The sequence below is a fragment of the Sorex fumeus genome, unplaced genomic scaffold (genome assembly GCF_029834395.1).
Source record: "Sorex fumeus unplaced genomic scaffold, SorFum_2.1 ptg000033l, whole genome shotgun sequence".
NCBI lineage: Eukaryota > Metazoa > Chordata > Mammalia > Eulipotyphla > Soricidae > Sorex > Sorex fumeus.
In genome coordinates this window covers 15402110-15417956 of record NW_026606090.1, presented here as the reverse complement: position 1 = coordinate 15417956, position 15847 = coordinate 15402110, and the positions used below count along the sequence as shown (strand labels likewise).

The 15847-nt window shown below is 40.1% G+C and overlaps 1 protein-coding gene across 5 annotated transcripts in view; it reads left to right on the top strand.

Moving 5' to 3' along the window:
* The window catches only part of CSGALNACT1 (chondroitin sulfate N-acetylgalactosaminyltransferase 1), a 419176-nt gene that overhangs the window by 288626 nt on the left and 114703 nt on the right, over positions 1-15847 (top strand). For all 5 annotated transcript variants that reach the window (XM_056116700.1, XM_056116697.1, XM_056116699.1 and 2 more), the window contains one exon: positions 11198-12096. In XM_056116700.1, the coding sequence (XP_055972675.1) occupies positions 11472-12096 (625 nt within the window). In that variant the 5' untranslated portion in view covers positions 11198-11471. The remainder of the gene's footprint in view (positions 1-11197; positions 12097-15847) is intronic.

The following is a 15847-nucleotide window of genomic DNA, read 5'->3' as shown; positions in this document are numbered from 1 at the left end:
AAAGTGGGTAGATACACATGAAGGTGTTAGAGATTTGATCAGCCACATCCTGGCCCAGAAGATATTGCTTGCTTTTCCCCCCATCAACACTCTTGGCTGTATTTCATGCGCATGTCTTGCAGAATTTATTGCAACTCCTTGAATAGTTTACTTTATCACTTGCAAAGCCTGTCATTGTGGTGGTAGGGCTGTCTGACCTAGTCTAACCAAGGTCTCTTTTGCTTGCTGCTGACCTGGCTGCATTGCATTAGACAGACTTGTCCTTGGAGTCATTTATGATGCATGAACTTGTGAATATTAATAGACACATGTTTGTAGGCCCTTTTGCATAGCACACAGTCCTTGTGTCCAGAATATATTTTTTTGTTTCTATAAAGAGAAATGAGTATACCCATACTTATGTCCTGGCCATAGAAATTGTAATATTGGGGCTAGAAGTATGATTTAGTAGTAAAGTACCTACCTTATATGCATGAAACTTAGGTTTAATCCCCAGCATCAGAAAAAAAAATCTCCAGAATCAGAAAAAAATCCTAATGACTTTGGACAAAGTTTAGACCACCTAAGGATTTCTACTCTCAGATAAAATTATAAAACAGTACCTTTATCCAGGGCTGGAGTGATAGCACAGATGGTAGGGCATCTGCCTTGCACATGGCCAACCCAGGTTCAATTCCTCCATCCCTCTCAGAGAGCCCGGCAAGCTACCGAGAGTATCCGCCCACACGGCAGAGCCTGACAAGTTCCCCGTGGTGTATTCGATATGCCAAAGACATGTTTTTGGCATATCGAATATGATATGCCCACTCAAGCAAATCAATGAACAACGGGAGGACAGTGCTACAGTGCTACAGTGTTACTTGTAGCCAATTACATATCTTTCTTTTGGGGAGCAGAGGGGTGGCATATCCAGGAGTGCTCAGGCCTTATCCTGAGCTTAGGCATCACTTTAAGTGGTGCTCAGGAAAGTCTATGTGATGCCAGGGATCTAACCGTGGTCCACCATATGCAAACAATTACTGCCTGTACTATTTCTCCAGCTCTCACTGGCATATCTTGACAAATGTTGTTGAATACTAACATTTACCATTATGTTTCTGTGGTGTTGGGGAATGTGCAAGACACACACTTTACCACTTAGCTATATCTTTGACCCCTAACAATTATGCTTAGCCCTCTGTTTAAAAATTTATTTATTCTTCTCAGTGTCCTGCTCCACAATCATTTGATAGCTTTTATGTTTATTTAATGGTATTTGCCTATTTTCTCTATCTACTATGTATGAGATGCATGAGTGAAATAATTTCTTGTGTAACTTATTCCACTAAGCATAATTCCCTCAAGATTGATCCATGTTCTTCCAAATGACAGTGTTTTATTGTTCTTATTGCTGAATAGTATTATGTATCAAAGTATAACTTTTGGATAAAGAATTAATTTCTCTATGAGTTCAGATATTCAACACAAATTTTCAAAATTTGTGTTGTTTCATCTTTTTGTATTCATATACTCTTATGCAGCACACTGAACCACAACACTGATACTCCCTGACTGTAACGATGGGAGAGCCAAGGTCCTCAGTAAATCGAGTGACTTGTGACTCATTGTTGGAGATTTGAGGCAATACCCAACCTGCTTTTTGGTCCAGGCAGGAATACCAGGTTGTCACACACCTTGCACCTGAGAACCTCACTCCATTTCTGGACCCTCAGAATTGTCCTATCATCTCTCTCACACTTCTTGTTTTAAAGGTGCCATAAGTTCCTTATGACCCCTCTCTCTCTCTATGCCAGCTGAAAAGCTCCGAGAGTCATTCCATCATGAATGTGAAAGAGTTACAGTCTTCCAAGAGCCTTTTTCAAGTCAGATTGTTTGTGGAATAACCTGGATTTAGGGGAGCTTAAACCTGGAAGAGCCTGCAAAGCTTTTCCTTTACCCTAGTCTGCCTTCTCAGTGAACTACGAGGATACCTCTTCCCCACTACCACATTGCTCAAGAACTGTCAGAACAGTGAGAGATCCTCTGTTCTTGGCTATTTTCTTCGTATGATCAACACAGTGCTGAGGCTGGTGCATGACAGAACTGTCTGTGGATATTTAGCCAAGGAACAAGAAAGGTGTGGGAAAGACATGTGGGAAGGAATAACAGTTAAAATGCAGTGACAAGGTATCTAATCAACAAAAATTTCAGTGCTTGAAAAAAATAGAAATACATAAATTGTCATTCTACCAAAGGCCCTCAGATTGCTTATGGAGAGGGGCTCTTTGTTGCTCTCTACTCTGTCTCTGACACTACTCCCCACCCACAAATACTGAGCTAGTCTAGAATCTGGATGCTCTTCTCGGTTTTAAAAATAGTTGCATGATGGTACTGTGATCATTTAAAGCTGTATTTTCTCTGTCATGTCTAACTGGTAATTACATGGTTCTTCCATCTGCAAGTCTGAACACACTGTAACTGTTAACCCTTTAGTTCTCTTCTCCACTCTTGGAGGCAGAGATTGTGTTGCTGATTGCTGGTATATCTCTTATATATCATCTGGTGCTTTCTTTCTTGTACCTACATGGAGATAGAGCTGGTAAGCGAATATCTACTCTTAGAGTTGATTTTCTAGGCTGCAAAATGAAAAATCTAAAGTCTCATGAGCAGTTAGAATCTTGGGCCAGAGAGAATATATTAAGGCACTTGTCTTGCATGCAGCCATCTCCAGTACAATCCCTGGAACTTCTGAAAACAAACAACCTCTGAAGGATATACATGCCTCTAGACTTCAGCAAGTGACCATTTCTTGTCTCTAATAAGTTTGACCATTTATTACTATTTTGATTGCAAATTAGATTGTTAGAAATTAGAAAAAAAATTTTCTAGACTCTGACTAGCAGAGCACCAGATCCCGAGGAGTGTCACGTGGAGGTGGTACCATGAGAAGAATGTGGCCCTGGGATAGTGTCTGTAAAATCATAATAATGATGATGATAATAAAATTCCTTCTTTATATGTTGTCCACTTCTGACATTTAAAAGGAGTAACCCTCACTGCTTCTTATTTCTTTTTTGTTTTGTTTTTTGGTCATACCCGGCGATGCTCAGGGGTTACTCCTGGCTTTGCACTCAGGAATTATTCCTGGTGGTGCTTGGGGGACCATACGGGATGCTGGGAATTGAACCTGGGTCGGCTGCGTGCGACCATTTGCAAGGCAAATGCCCTACCTGCTGTGCTATTGCTCCAGCCCCCTCACTGCTTCTTTGGTAGTAGTTTTTTATGTTTTTTATTACTTATTTTAAAAGTCATTTCTTTCTAAGATATTTTTCTTCTTATTTCCAGGAAGAATGGAATAACTCTAGAATTTATACCAGTGATTTTGATAGGCCAAAATAGACCTGGAACAGACTAAAATAAGTACAGTACAGTTTTAAATGTCTTTAGCTATAGCCTTAGTACATTTCATCAGTTAATCTACATGATTTCAATTTATTATGCAAATTTAACAACTATTCTATTAAAATCTGTTAAGAAGGAAGAGTGCACATATTATGTTCCTGTACTACAATAAATTGTGTTGAATATTCCTTTTTACCTCTTTACTTATTTTTTCTCTAATGAAAGCACATTCAAAGAAAAAGTCTTTAAAGTGGCAGAAATGATGTGATAATATGTTTTCACTGGCAATTTAATACTTGGATATAATGAGTTCATCTGAAGGTTTCATTAAAAACAGCGAGGTGCCTAAATACCAAGGCTGAGATGTTTTTAATCACAGATTTATAGAACATATATAAACCCCAAGATTTTCATCAGACAATAAAAGCTTCCAGGGATAAACATGCACTTTACACTTGGTACTAATAACTGTGTATTGTTCTAAATTATAGGGGATAAAATCCTCAGGTCAAGAGAAATATTGGAGAGAAAGTTATATATTGCATTTTTAATGAAAATTAAGAAGTAAACTATTTGATAGCTTTGGGGTCCATCAGGACACATATCTAGGCTCACAGAAGAGAACTCTCCTGTGCGACCATGCTAGCAGTGGCTATCTCAGGGCTCAGGGAGTCAGTAGGGTTTCGTCCTAGAGAGAATAGTAAAAGAAACATATCTTAGCCTCCCAGGCTGCTTGAAGTTACTTTTAGGAATTTTTCTTTCAAGTCAGTAAATGGTAAAACCACCAATAAATAAGATAGTATTTAACATAGGTTTTAAATTTTGGGTCCTGTGAAGACAATGTAAGTAACAATTTGGCTATTGTGGGAATTATTAGATATGTCAGTAGCACTGTAGCACTGTAGCACTATCTTCCCATTGCTCATTGATTTGCTCGAGCAGGCATCAGTAATGTCTCCATTGTGAAACTTGTTGTTACTGTTTTGGGCATATTGAATATGTTATGGGTAGCTTGCCAGGCTTTGCTGTGTGGGCGGAATACTCTCAGTAGCTAGCCAGGCTCTCTGAGAGGAGCGGAGGAGGAATCAAACCTGGGTTGGCTGTGTGCAAGGCAAATACCCTACCTGCTATGCTGTCGCTCCAGCCCAGATATGTCAGTAAAAAATAAAATGACTGGTGCATACTAACCTCAGGGAATTTGTTTTTAAGAGAAATGATATAAAAGATGCTTTACAAATATTTCGTTCAAAGAACTGGAGCACATGTCTTGCATTAAAAAAGTGCTGGAGTTTTATCCCCAGCACAACATCGTCCCCAAGCACCCGAATACAACTGGGAAGCTCATCCCCAAAATCTCTCTGTAAAGAAATTTTACTTGTTGTGTTTCCTTCAGTCATAATATTTTCCACCCCCCCCCCCAATATTTTATTTTATTAAAGCACCACGAGTTACAGAGTTATTTTCAGTTGGGCATTTGACATACAGCTTCCTGTATGTCACCATCCTGTCACCAGTGTTGGTTAACTTCCCTCCCCAGTGTGCCCAGGTCCCCCTCCTACTTCTGCGGCCCAGTCCCGGTCTGTCACCTTGGCAGGCACCTTTTATTTTTATTTATTTATTTATTTATTTATTTATTTATTTTTATTAGTGAGACACCATGAGGTACAGTTGTAGACTTACAAATTTTGTGCTTGGGTTTCAATTATACAATGATCAAATACCCATCCCTCCACCAGTGCCCATTTCCCACTACCACGGATCCCAGTATCCCTCCCATCCCCCAATCACCCCCATCCCCCAAAAGGAGAGAGAAAACAGAGGGGAATATCTGACAGGCACCTTTTAAGTTAGGTTATTAAAGTTTGGCTCTCTTGATTTCAGTGTTGTTGACTCTAGGTTTGGATATTTAGCTCTATCATTTCTTAACACCACTTGAAACCTGAATCCCCTTGGCCTGAATCCAATTGGCTCTTGAAATCATTGCTTCACATCAATTTCTTCTCTACTCCTTCACTCTATTTCTTTCCTTCTCCCTATACTCTGGGGCCACGGGTGTTCTAGGCACCCCCCTTGAAACCATTGCATTTCCTCATCCAGTTATTCTAAGTACCACATATAAGTGATATCCTGTTTTTTTATCATTCTGGCTTGCTTAATTTACCATGATATCCTCCAGATTCATTTATGTTGCAGTAAACTGCACAATTCATCATTCCTTATACCTGTGTAGTATTCCATTTTATATATATATATATATATATATACCAAAACTTTATGATCCACTGATGTGTTGTTGGACTTATAGATTGATTCTAAATCTTAGCTTTTATACTCAGTGTGCAACAATTATTGTGATTCATTATTTGCAATTCAGTCATTTGCAATTCATTATTGCAAATGAATAATGACGTGCATGTCCTTTTGAAAGAATGTTTTTCTATACTAGGAGTAGGTACCTAAAAGTGAAATTGCTGGCTTTGATGATAGCACAGTTTTAAGTTTACTGAGACCCCTGTATACGGTTTTACATAAGGGTTGAAACAGCAGCATCTCATTAGCAGTGAGTGAGAGGTTTTTATTTTTCACCATATCCTCATCAACAAGGATTGTTCCCATTATTTTTGATATGTGCTATTTTCTCTAGTGTGAGGTGGTATCTCATTGTTGTCTTAATTCGGATTTCCTAATAATGGTGAGCACTTTCCCATTTGACCCAGCAATACCACTCCTATGAATATATCCCGGAGAGGCAAAACAATACAGTCAAAATGACATCTGCACTTGTATGTTCATTGCTGCACTGTTAACAATAGCCAGAATTTGGTAACATGATCATGTTGAGAATATTGATGCTTCTAATTGAAGAGCATAGAATATTTTTCCACTTCCTAAGGTTTTCTTCTATTACTTTCTGAAGTGTTTTGAAGTTTTCATGGTACAGATTTCCCACCTCTTCTTTTATTTATTTATTTTTTAAGAAGAAAGTTTGTTCTGTTAAATTTAAAACCTTTGTAGAAAAATTTTTAAACATAATTTGCAATACTGTCAATGGCAGGATTTTGTTCAACAACATTCCAGCACCACACCCTCTACCAGTGTCCACTTCTCCCCACCATTATCACAGTGGCCTGAAATCCCATGGTGTTTATCTTGCACTGTGCCTCCTCAGTGGTTCATTTCCTGTTGAAGATGAATTCTTAGTTTATGTGTTGCCTTTGTCACAAAATTTCTTTATATCACACACATGAGAGATCATTCTGTGTCTGTCTCCTCTGACTGCCTTCACCCACATGATACCCTCTAATTTTTGTCACGTGGAAATTACATCATTTGTTCTTTCTTTTAGCTACGTATTATTCTTTTTTAAAAAAAATTTTAGTGTAACACTGTGAGATACAATTACAGACTTATACAGTTTCATGATTACTTTTTAGTCATACAGTGATCGAGTATCCATCCCTCCACCAGTGCCCATTCTCCACCACCAATGTTCCCAGTATCCCTTCTGCCACCCCCTCCCCATCCTCCCTGCCTCTGTGGCAGGCACATTCCATTTTACACTCTCTCTCTCTCTCTCTCTCTCTCTCTCTCTCTCTCTCCTTTTGTGTGTTATGGTTTACACTACAGGTAATAAGTGGCCATCATGTTCGGTCTATAGTCTACTTTCAGCACACATCTCCCATCCCGAGCGAGCCCTTCAAGCATCCTTTGCTTGGTGGTCCCTTATCTATCTCAATCTGCCTTTCCCCCCTGCATGTGAGACCAGCATCTAAGCCATAGAAGAATCCTCCTGGTTCTTATCTCCTTGCCACCTCTTCTTTTAAGTTAATACCTAGGTAGTTGATGTTCTTGGACACTTTTTTGAATGGCATAGATTCTTTAATCCTATTCTACTCTGGTTCATTATTTGTGTATAAGAATGCAACAATTTCTGTGTATTGACTTTTTAGCCAGTCATTTTGATGTGTTGGTCTAATATTTCTGGGAGATTTTGAGTGGACTCCTTTAATGTGCTATTTATATGCCATCTGCAAATAGAAATAATTTGACTTTTTTTTTTAAATTTTGACCTCTTTGATTTCTTTTTCTTTCCTAATTGTTGTTGCTAGGACTTCCAATACAATGTTGAATAAGAGATACCAGTGGACGTGCCTTATACCTGATCTCAGTGGGAATGCTTTCCGTTTTTCACCATTAAGAATGGTATTTGCTGTGGGATCGTTGGGGACACCATTTACTATCATGAGGAAGGTTTTTTCCACTCCTATATTGTTGAGGGCTTTTTTTTATATCATAAATGGAGTTGGATCTTGTCAAAAGCTTTCTCTGCATCAATTGTTAATATTGTATCTTTCCTTTTACTGATATTGTGTGGGCTGGAGCGATAGCACAGCTGGTAGTGTGTTTGCCTTGCAAGCAGCCAACATGGCCGACCGGAGTTTGATTCCTCCGCTTCTCTTGGAGAGCCTGGCAAGCTACTGAGAGTATCTCTCCTGCACGGCAAAGCCTGGCAAGCTATGCGTGACCTATTCGATATGCCAAACACAGTAACAATTGTCAAAATGGAGACATTACTGGCCCCGCTCAAGCAAATTGATGAACAACGGGAGGACAGTGACAGTAACAGTGATATTGTGTATTATGTTAATTGATTTACATATATGGAACCATCCTTGTATCCCTAGGATAAATACCACTTAATCACGGTGTAGGAGTTTTTGATATGTTGTTAAATTTGGTTTGCTAAGGTTTTGTTGAGGATTTTGGTATAGATGCTCATTGAGGAGATGATTTGAGGTTTTCTTTTTTAGAAATGTCTTTTTGCTTTGGATATCAGAATAATGTAAGCTTTGTAGAAGGTGTTAGGAAGGATTTCTTTTCTTTGATAATTTGGAAGAGCTTAAGAGTCAGTGACAGTAAGTCTTCTCTGAAAACTTGATAGAACTCTGGACCAGGACTTTTGTTTTTGTGGAGACTCTTAATTATTGCTACAATTTACTTGCTTGGGATTGGCTTCTTCAGACTTTCAATTTACTCTTACTCAGCTTTAGGAGATTACATCTTTCTAAGAAACTGCTCATTTCTCCAATGTAACTTAATAGTATTGGTCACAGTAAGCTCTCACAATGTCTTGAATTTCTGATATCACTGTTGTAATTTCTCCCCCTTCATTTCTGACCCTATTCATTTGAGTACTTTCTTTTTAATGAGCCTAGCCAAAGGTTTGTGTATCTTATTTATTCTTATGAAGAAATTTATTTATTCTTTCTGGTTTCATTGATCTTTTTTAGACTTCTATTTGGTTTCTATATAATTGATTTCTGTTATGGTTTTTATTATGTCCTTCCTTCTTTGCAGTTAGTTCTTGTTTGTCTGAGAATGTTATTATCCTTCCTATCTAAATGAGAGCTTTGAAGGGTAGTGAACTCTAGGCTAGGAATTTTTTTCAGTGAATGATCGAATATGTTATTCCACTCTTTCTGCTCTTATACCATTTCTTATGAGAGATCTGTTGTGATTTCTATGTTGTTTCCTTTATATTTAATGTTTCACTTCTCTCTAGAAACTTTAAGAAATCTGTCTCTCTCTTTGGATTTTGTCATTTTGATTATTATATGTCTAGAGGTTGTTCTGCTTGAGTTTATTTTGCCTGGTACTCTTTGGGCCTCTTAAATCTGTACATTAGCCTCCCTCAGAGAGTGGGGAAGATCTCTTCCAATGCTTGTTCTTCCTTTTCCCATTTTCATCTCCTTCTAGTATTCCTACCATTTGGAGATTATTCCTTTTCCTATTATTTGTTATTTGTTGTCTGTTATCCTGTTATTTGTTATTTGTTATCCTGTTATTTGTTATTTGTTATTCCTTTTCCTGTTATTTGTTATCTGTTATCTTTGCTGGTTTGTATTTTGTCTGCAAGTTCATCTGTATGGTTTTCTTAACCTGTGCAATTCGCTACTATGGTTTGCTTTTGTGTTCTTTAGCTCCTTCAGTTCCTTTTGTATGGAATCTGCCATTCTTTTAATTGGTTATTATTTGTATTGTCAAATTTCTCAATTTTCATTAAGTTATTGCTTAGTTTCACTGTCCAGTACTTAATTTTGATTGCCAACATGTTGGTCAGATTTCTCAATTTCTCATTAAGTTATTCCTTAGTTTCTTGTCAAGTGCTTACTAAATTTTGATTGCCAACATTAGTGATTATTGATATCAGGTCTTCATCAACCAGGTTTGAGACTTTTAATGAGCCTAAAACTTTTCCTGGGTTTCTGTTTGACACAGTTGCTCCCTAATGTTCTCCATTGTTATTTGGATTAACGTTCTCCATTGGATTAATCTTGGAGGTTTAGATTTCCAGTTATTTAAGAATTAATATGTTCATATTTTTTAATATCAGAGGGTTATTGTACCTCTGCTGTTCAGATTATTTCCTTTACCATGTAGTTCTATTAGACTCTGACAAGAGGGTTTTAAACTCATCACTTTGTTTAGTTCACTGGGACATATGACTGTATAAGGTTAGTGTAGTATGTTTGATTCATCCAGTGTCTTCAATCTGAAGTGTGTTCACTGATAGTATTGGTTTTGGGTTCGGAGAATTAGAGCTGATGTTAGACCTGGCGACTCCCGGGTTTAGGGGCTGAGATCAGCAAGGAGGGAGTGCCCAGATTCCTGCTCTCCATCTAGAGACTGGCTATGATGAGAGGAGGCTGGTGCTCATTTAATTTTTTTTGGCTAAGATGGGTAGGGCAAGATGAAGACAGGATGTTAAGGAAGGGATAACACAGAAGGAGTCTGATCTGGAGATAAGGGGATGGGGGAGAAAGTTTCAAGAACTAGAGTTCAGCTTTCATTTGTTAAGGGGCTTGGGGTTGAGGTGCAGAGCAGATCTTTGAATGAAAGACCCTGTAATTTTTCTGGGAATTCCAGATAAACAGCCACTACCTAGAGTTCTTCAGTAACCAGAACAGAGATATTCCTGAGAATTGTGTTTCAGGAAAGAGAGTGTTCTCATGTCTGTTCTTCTCCCATGCCCATTCCTTTCTATGGTGACTCATCAGTCCTTGCGTGTGAGTAGAATTGGAAATTTTTCTGTAATAACTCTCTTGAATTAGTTACCATTTGCACTTATTCAGGTGTAAATCTGAATGAACCTCTAGGTGCTTCCCGACATCCTTAGAGAAATCTTGAAAAACATTTTAGTCTGTTTTTTTGCCTTCCCTGAATGAATGCACATAGGTAAGTGCATATAGACCTCATTGCTTGCAGCCACCAGTGTTGATAAGGCCCCAGGTGCAGTTTCAGTCTCAAAAGTTTCATTTCGCCCCTTTTATCCATCAAAATAATATATGCCATTGTGGAGAATTTATAAGATACAGGAAAATAATCAATAATTCTTTTATTAGAAGCAATTATTGTTAACATTTTATTGTATTTCCTTCCTGTATCCATTCTATATTCTTTGTTCTTTCTATGAGTTATAATGCAAGTGTATGTTTACATTCTGATTTATAAACATCTAACAATATTTTATCATCTATCATAAGCTTTTTTCCATAAGCCTCACAGGGAGGTCTTTTGCTTATTCACACATAACAGTATTATTATCTTTTATGTTATTGTCATTGTGAGGGCCACTTCCGGAAGCAGTTTGTTCCCAGAGTTGGGTCCTCTCCTGACAGTGCAGAGGATAGAGTTGGTCCATGCAATAATGGGGATCAAGCTCAGGGCCCCAAATATGTAAGGCATGTGCTCTACCACCGGATCACATCTCCTGCCTTACCTGGAATAAGTGTTATTGTCATTTGGTCTCTTCCAGGTCTACTCTTGCTCTCTGCTCCACATCTGGAAGGCTGTGATGGGAAGGAACGGAAAACTTGGAGGTTTCATCTATTATTCCTTAGAAACAGAGAACCTCTCACCGTAGTGCTTGATTTCAAGGCATACAACTTGCAGGGGGCAAAAAATGGATGCAAGGAGCTTTGGGATCTGCCAACACCTGTTTCCTGTGGTCTAGTCCAGGGACGCCCTCGTGAGGGCCCCAGACCTTCTGAGATGTCACCAATTCTGGACACATGTCTGATTACTGAGTGATGATGGTCCGCCGGGGGCTGCTTTCGTGGGTCTCGCGGGTAGGGGTGTTGCTGGTGCTCCTCTGCTGTGCCATCTCTGTACTCTACATGTTGGCGTGCACGCCGAAAGGTGATGAGGAGCAGCAGGGGCTACCCCGGGCCAGTGGGCCCACAGGGAAGGAGGGGTACCAGGCTGTTCTACAGGAGTGGGAGGAGCAACAGCGCAACTACATCAGCAGCCTCAAGAAGCAGATCTCTCAGCTCAAAGAAGAATTGCAGGAGAGGAGCGCGCAGTTTAAGAACACACCGCACCTCTCCAGGGAGCCTGGGGGCCTTGACCCAGGGCCTGCTGAGAAAAGCCAGGCGGACCTGCTGGCCTTCCTGCACTCTCAGGTGGACCGAGCTGAGGTGCACACTGGCGTCAAACTGGCCACTGAGTACGCAGCAGTGCCTTTTGACAGTTTCACCCTGCAAAAGGTTTACCAGCTAGAGACCGGTCTGACCCGCCATCCAGAGGAGAAACCTGTGCGGAAGGACAAGCGGGAAGAGTTGGTAGAAGCAATTGAGTCGGCCCTGGAGAGCCTCAACAGCCCTGCGGAGAGCAGCCAGAAGCAGCGAACTTACACGGCCTCGGACTTCGTAGAAGGTTTGGCATAGATACTTTTGAATTAGCTTGGCAGGTAGGACAGAGGGAGCTAGAGAGCCCCAAGTGGCTCACAGCTGTGGGAGACTGGCACTTGGCCTTGGTCATGGCTGCGTGTGCACTGGACCAAAGGTTTTGAACATGGTTCTGTTTCTCAGAAACATTCTTTTCCACACAACCGGCTCCTTGGAGTCACGTGACAATGACCAGTAAAGCAACAGGCTCACTGTTCCTTGGCAGAAGGTGAACTTGTTGCTTTAGCTGAAAAATAAAATAAAACAAAGTATGAATGTAAAACTTCTAAACCCAAGTATAATCTGATAAGCGATTTTAGTTTTATCCCTACCCATACTCACATCTAGTATTTGAGCCAGTTATCAGGCCTCTGGGCAGACAATTAGTGGTAACTTAACTATATTGCTTAGGTTTACCAAGCACAGCTTTGAAAACTATACTTGTTAAGTTGCTTCTTTTCTTCCTCCTCCTCCTCCTCCTCCACCTCCTCCTCCTCCTTCTCCTCTTCTTACCCCTTCTCCTACACCTCCTCTGCTTTACAAATGAAGCTTTGGGCCTGGAAATATGAGCCCACCTGTTTATGTTGTGTAATTGTCAGAGCAGTTGACAGGATAAGATAAATGGCTCAGATTTTTTTTTTCAGGGGCACAAGGCCACCTAGTGTTAATTTATGTTTGATTGTGTCTAAATGTAGAAGGAAGGTGTGTCTAATTTCTTGGAAGAGTCATTAGCTATTTTTAAATTTTTTTAAATTGAATCACCATGAGATACAGTTACAAAGCTTTCATGTTTGAGTTTGAGTTTGAATCATACAATGATCGAACACTCATCCCTCCAGGGTGAGATACTAGGGACATTCGTGGTGGAAAACCTTCATTAGCTATTTTTTAAACCGATTTTTAAAAAAATTGTCAGTGGTTTAAAAATCAACTGGTAACAGAAAAGAGGAAGCAAGCAAGATTGAGTGCATCCATTTCTTTCCCTAACATCTGGATGGTATCATCTTTAGCATGCTTTCAGAAAGATAGTTCTTTTTATTACTAGCAAAATTCTTCTGGATTGTTTTTAAATTTATTGAATCACCATGAGAGCAGTTACAAAGCTTTCAGGTTTAAGACTTGGTCATACAATAATGAAACACCCGTCCCTTCACCAGTGCCCATTTCCCACCACCAACAACCTTAGTATAACCCTCATCCATACCCACCCACTACCTGTATGGCAGATGATGTCCACATTACTCTCTCTCTACTTTGATTACATTCTATATTTCGATACCAGCGCCACCATTGTTATTTGATATTTTTCCCCAACACTTAGATCTGCCGAAAAGGCGACATTAGGCATTTTTTTTCTATTGCTGATTATGACTAGCATATGATGTGGTGCGGGCTGCTACTGTGGCCATGTGGTCATGGAATTCTGGAATGTTAATAATTAAATCTGGAGGGATTTCTGCCAAAAGCTGTTGGATTCTGAGACTTTTTATCTGAGTCTCTGGGATCATGGCCATTTAGCAACTCTATCAGGAGCTAGAGAGGCCGTCCATGGGTGGTGACTTGGGGGCTGGTGGGGGGGGGGAGGGCCGACTCCACCCCCATCCCATGAGGCCCTGCACACCTCCTTACTGTGGGCCCACACCTATCTGTCCATTGGCCTCTGGAAGATGGTGGCCCCTGAGCTGCCAGGGAGAAAAGGCGGTGGATTGGCACCTATTCCCACCTGGGGTGACCCAGGACTAAAAACCTGATTTGGAGTCCCAGTCACATTTCTGCCGAAACCCGCTGGATTCCAAGATTTGTTGCTGAGTCTTTGGGATCATGGCTGTTAAGAAACTTGATCAGGAGCCAGAGCTCTGGCTGCTTTTTATGCCCGTTCTCTTCCGACACTTTCCCATCTTAAGATGGGCACTTGATCATTGTATAACTGAAACCCAAGCACAAAATTTGCAAGCCTATAACTGTACCTCATGGTGTTTCACTAATAAAAAAAGAAAAAAAACGATGTTCTCACTGTATATGTGAAGCATCGTTTCATACAATTTTGCTATATTATGTATGTTTTTATATACGTACAGCAATGAAAAATATTTTATTATGGTCAAGTTTTAAAATTCTGATAGAATATTTCTGCTCATTTATATGAGGTATTAAAAATGCCTTGCACATTTGGCAGCTAGCATGTGTAAGCCTTGCTGAGCACTCAGTGAGAGTCCAGTATATCATGATGCAACATCGCATTTTATAGTGCTCTGAAGCTGATGAAACATTCCACATATCTTATCTTACTAGTTGATCCCCAGGGAAAACCATTAAACATGCTTAAAAAAACAAATCCTGTGTGCTGCTTGACCTGCAGTATGTTATACAGAAAGTAGCCCACATACAAAGCAATTTCAAAAGAATTTTATTACAAAACAGTACCTGCACTTGGGAGTGTTTCCTGTGGTGAATTTTAGTCTTAATCCATAGTTGAAATCTCTGTAATATGATTTTCTTTGTACAGAGGCCTATTATTCTCAGTCAACCATGACATAGCCTCTATTCTCTGCATTTATTTGCTCTCTAAGATAGGACTGGATATCTATTGAGATGCTGTTATCATAACTATCCAGTGTTGCTTTGATGTGCAGTTCACAGTCCATGTATTATGCAGGCAGATGTATCCACAAGAACTTTCCAAACTTGATGAAAGTCTTCTGTTTTTTATAAACAAATTCTTTAAATATACATATGCACATTTGATTGTCATATACACAGTTTAATTTTTAAATTTTGTGGGAAAGCTGTTCCCAAACAGTGTTCAGGGGCCTTGAGGGACACTTCTGTCCCTCAGTCTCGTTGAGACTGAGAAGTTTAATGCTGGGGTCCAAGGATGCATTGCTGCTCAGGCCCCATCATAATAGAGATCATCAGGACCACCTCATAGTGCCTGGGCCACAAGGGCCACACCTGGAAGTGCTTAAGGAGCCAAAGATTGGCAATCTATGGTAGCAAAGAATGAACCAGGATCTTTCATGCAAAGCATGAACCTCTAACCCCTGTGCTCTATGCCAGTACCCTACTTTTTTGGGGTGGAATTTTGGGCTGCACCCAGTCATATAGTACTGAGGGGCAATTGATTGCTCTGTGCCTCAAAGTATCCCTTTTTGTGGTGCTTAGGGGACCATACAGTGCTTCAGACTGAACCAAGGTCCTGGCTGAGTGGCTGCAAGCAGACATGTGCCTTATTTCTGTACTCTCTGGCCCTCCTTTCCCCCAATTAAAAATTCTTACATGAAGATTTGTAGATTTATACTCACAGGAAATAGGGTGTTTATGAGAGATTTCACTGACATAAATTAGGCTGGTTGGTTACCCTCTCCAGTGAAAATTAAGAAGGAAATGGACAAAAGTGAGTTGTAGTTCAAAGATAACGTTTCTATCTCTGCCCAAACACCAGAGAGGTAACAGGGAAGAAGCTGCTTGTCTCTGCCATGCAGGTGTCTCCATTCAGCACAGAAAGTAGTAAGATTCCTCCTCCTGGCCGGTCACAGTATACAGAGGTGGGGCCTTATTTTGGTCCATACCCAGTACAAAGTTATACCCTGACATGGGTCACTAGTTATATCTCCATTCCTGGGTGACTTTTGCTAAGATGTGAGGAAGAACCACCAAGATATAGCACTGAGGTGTGGTTGGCCAGCTGGGGCAGCCCAGTTGCTTTGGAAGTCACCCTTTTCCAATAACAATTTCCTCCC